Source organism: Sphaeroforma arctica (assembly GCF_001186125.1).
Source record: "Sphaeroforma arctica JP610 unplaced genomic scaffold supercont1.1201, whole genome shotgun sequence".
NCBI classification, from domain to species: Eukaryota; class Ichthyosporea; order Ichthyophonida; genus Sphaeroforma; species Sphaeroforma arctica.
In genome coordinates this window covers 14,923-17,392 of record NW_014039357.1, presented here as the reverse complement: position 1 = coordinate 17,392, position 2,470 = coordinate 14,923, and the positions used below count along the sequence as shown (strand labels likewise).

Genomic DNA, 2,470 nt, shown 5'->3' with positions numbered 1-2,470 from the left:
GCGACTCTCTATGACTCTAAAGAGTAGTACCGATTTTACTTTATTTCTCGGAAAGAGAGAGAGTGAGCAGTCATTTTGAATAATTGGACAGCAATGTTTCTTCGGACAGTCCAGAGCTCTAGACAGACTCAGGAGTAATTATATACTTTTCAGGTCACTACTCTGAACTAGTCTGAAGCAATGAAAGCATCCCACTGCGAATGAGGGCGTGCTATCGGGCGTGTACAAAAATATACACTGCGTCACTGCGACCGCGAATTGGACACTCTGGCCGTCTGGCGCCTGGCAGACTGGAAGTAACTGGTGACAGTGGTGAGTCGGTGACTGGTGACAGTGGTGAGTCGGTGACTGGTGACAGTGGTGAGTCGGTGACTGGTGACAGTGGTGAGTCGGTGACTGGTGACAGTGGTGAGTCGGTGACTGGTGACAGTGGTGAGTCGGTGACTGGTGACAGTGGTGAGTCGGTGACTGGAGAGTGGTTTGGAAATAGTGAAGTGTGGTCGCTGGTGACTGGAGTGACTGGACAGTCACAGCGGTCGTCTGGTCGAGTTTGCGCGTGAGTTGCACACTTCTTGCACCACTCTCTCCTCTTGCTTCTTGTTGTTGTTGACTGGACAGTCACAGCGGTCGTCTGGTCGAGTTTGCGCGTGAGTTGCACACTTCTTGCACCACTCTCTCCTCTTGCTTCTTGTTGTTGTTGTTGTTGTGTTGTGTAATAAATACTTGTCGCAACTCGCAAGTTGCAAGTTTTGTTGACTGTTGAGCAGACCCGTCACCCGATCACCCGAGAGACCGAGACCTGTCTAAAACTAAATGTGGTAATACATTGTACATTTTTAGTTATTTACATACTGCATATAAATATTTACATATACAGTTTATAAATAACTATCTTTTTAAAACACAGTGTCAACTTGCAATTAAAATACTAAATAGATAAATATAGATATACCTGCGTCACGGAGTCACTCACGGGTGAGAGCCTGTGACGGTTGTGTATGTGCAGTGCTGCTGGCCTGGTATACGACAACGACGTCTTCTTAGAAAACTAAGTTAAATATAGGCTGCAACGCAAATAAATAATCCGATAAACGTTGTAAATCAAACGAGGGCCATATTCTAGGCTAGGCAATAGGCTATACATACCAACATTTTGTCCTGACGACACATTCTGATATTGAAAACTGAGACCAAAAGTTCTATAATAGGTGCACTATTCAGGTCACAGTATACCGGTATATACCAAAACCAAAATACGTTAAACGTTAAAAAGTAAGCGTTTATATACATGACGCCAAACGATGAGAGGTTGAAGGTGTGGACTGTGGACTGTGCTGTGGAGTGTGGAGTGTGGAGTTGTGGACTGTGGAGTTGTGGACTGTGGACTGCGGTGTGTGGACTGTGGTGGTGTGGACTGTGTGGACTGTGGAGTTGTGGACTGTGTGGACTGTGGAGTACATACGCCGGGTGGAGTGTGCATGAGGGCTACTGGCTAGACTCTACTCTACTAGAGCTAAGCTCAATACGAAATGTGTATGCGGACCTAGAAATTACACTCCATCTGAAATCAATAGGACCATGTATGTAATAAAAATTGAACTTTAACGCTTATATCGGCATGTAATAAAAGTTATATCGGTTGACGCATTGAGCTTAGTACTAGAGTCCAAGCCAGTCACCAGTGTTGGCTGTTGAGTGTTGACTCATAACCTTTTGTCTTTTTTCAAAACAAAATCAAAAAAGTGTGCGGTGGAGTGAGTGGACTCAGGTCTCAGGAGTTAGGAGGCAAGGACTGTATACAACATAGTCTCAAGTTTCAAGAGTTCACACTGACAGTGACAAGTGACAAACCGACAAACGCTATACTGGCCTTTTTTTATATTTTTATAAATATTCAATTCACAATTTTTCTGTGTTGGTATCCGAGACATCCTTAGAAAAATGTCGGCGTCTTTTTCATACATACATATGTTTTTAGTAAAGGTCTTAAAAATATAATTGACCTCACAGTGCCCAGTGGCTGTTTTAAGGATACAGGTAAAGGCCAATCAGAACTTCTGGTGAAACAAATATGTGGCTCCCACACTTCTACATAAAATAATACCTATTTACTTTTTTGTTTTTAAAAAACAAAATAGATTCATATATTCACATTTTGGCACCATACAACTTACAAAAAAAATGTTTTTTGAAAACAATCTATACAGTGTGATTGTGTGATTGACTGACTGTACAGTGTACACTACACTCTACATAGTACACAGTACACTACTACTACATAAATAAATACAACTACACTGTACTGTCAACAAGAGTATCAACTGTGTAGTGTGTAACGTAGCCCGAGCCTCGGCCACCGTAGGGTGTAGCACTGTAACCGTGTGTGTAGCCTACGCCCTACACTCCTACAGTGTAGGCCCTGTAAGGCATAGGCCGTAGGGCGGAAAGCGATAAGGATTATGTATATATA

At 42.8% G+C, this 2,470-nt stretch overlaps 1 protein-coding gene across 1 annotated transcript; it reads left to right on the top strand.

The window, feature by feature from the left end:
- Positions 1-200: 200 nt before the first annotated feature.
- SARC_10304 (hypothetical protein) lies at positions 201-560 on the top strand (the record flags this gene model as incomplete). Its single annotated transcript, XM_014295658.1, has 1 exon — positions 201-560. One exon carries the CDS (start codon positions 201-203, stop codon positions 558-560), a length of 360 nt encoding a protein of 119 aa, XP_014151133.1.
- Between the last annotated feature and the right edge of the window lie 1,910 nt (positions 561-2,470).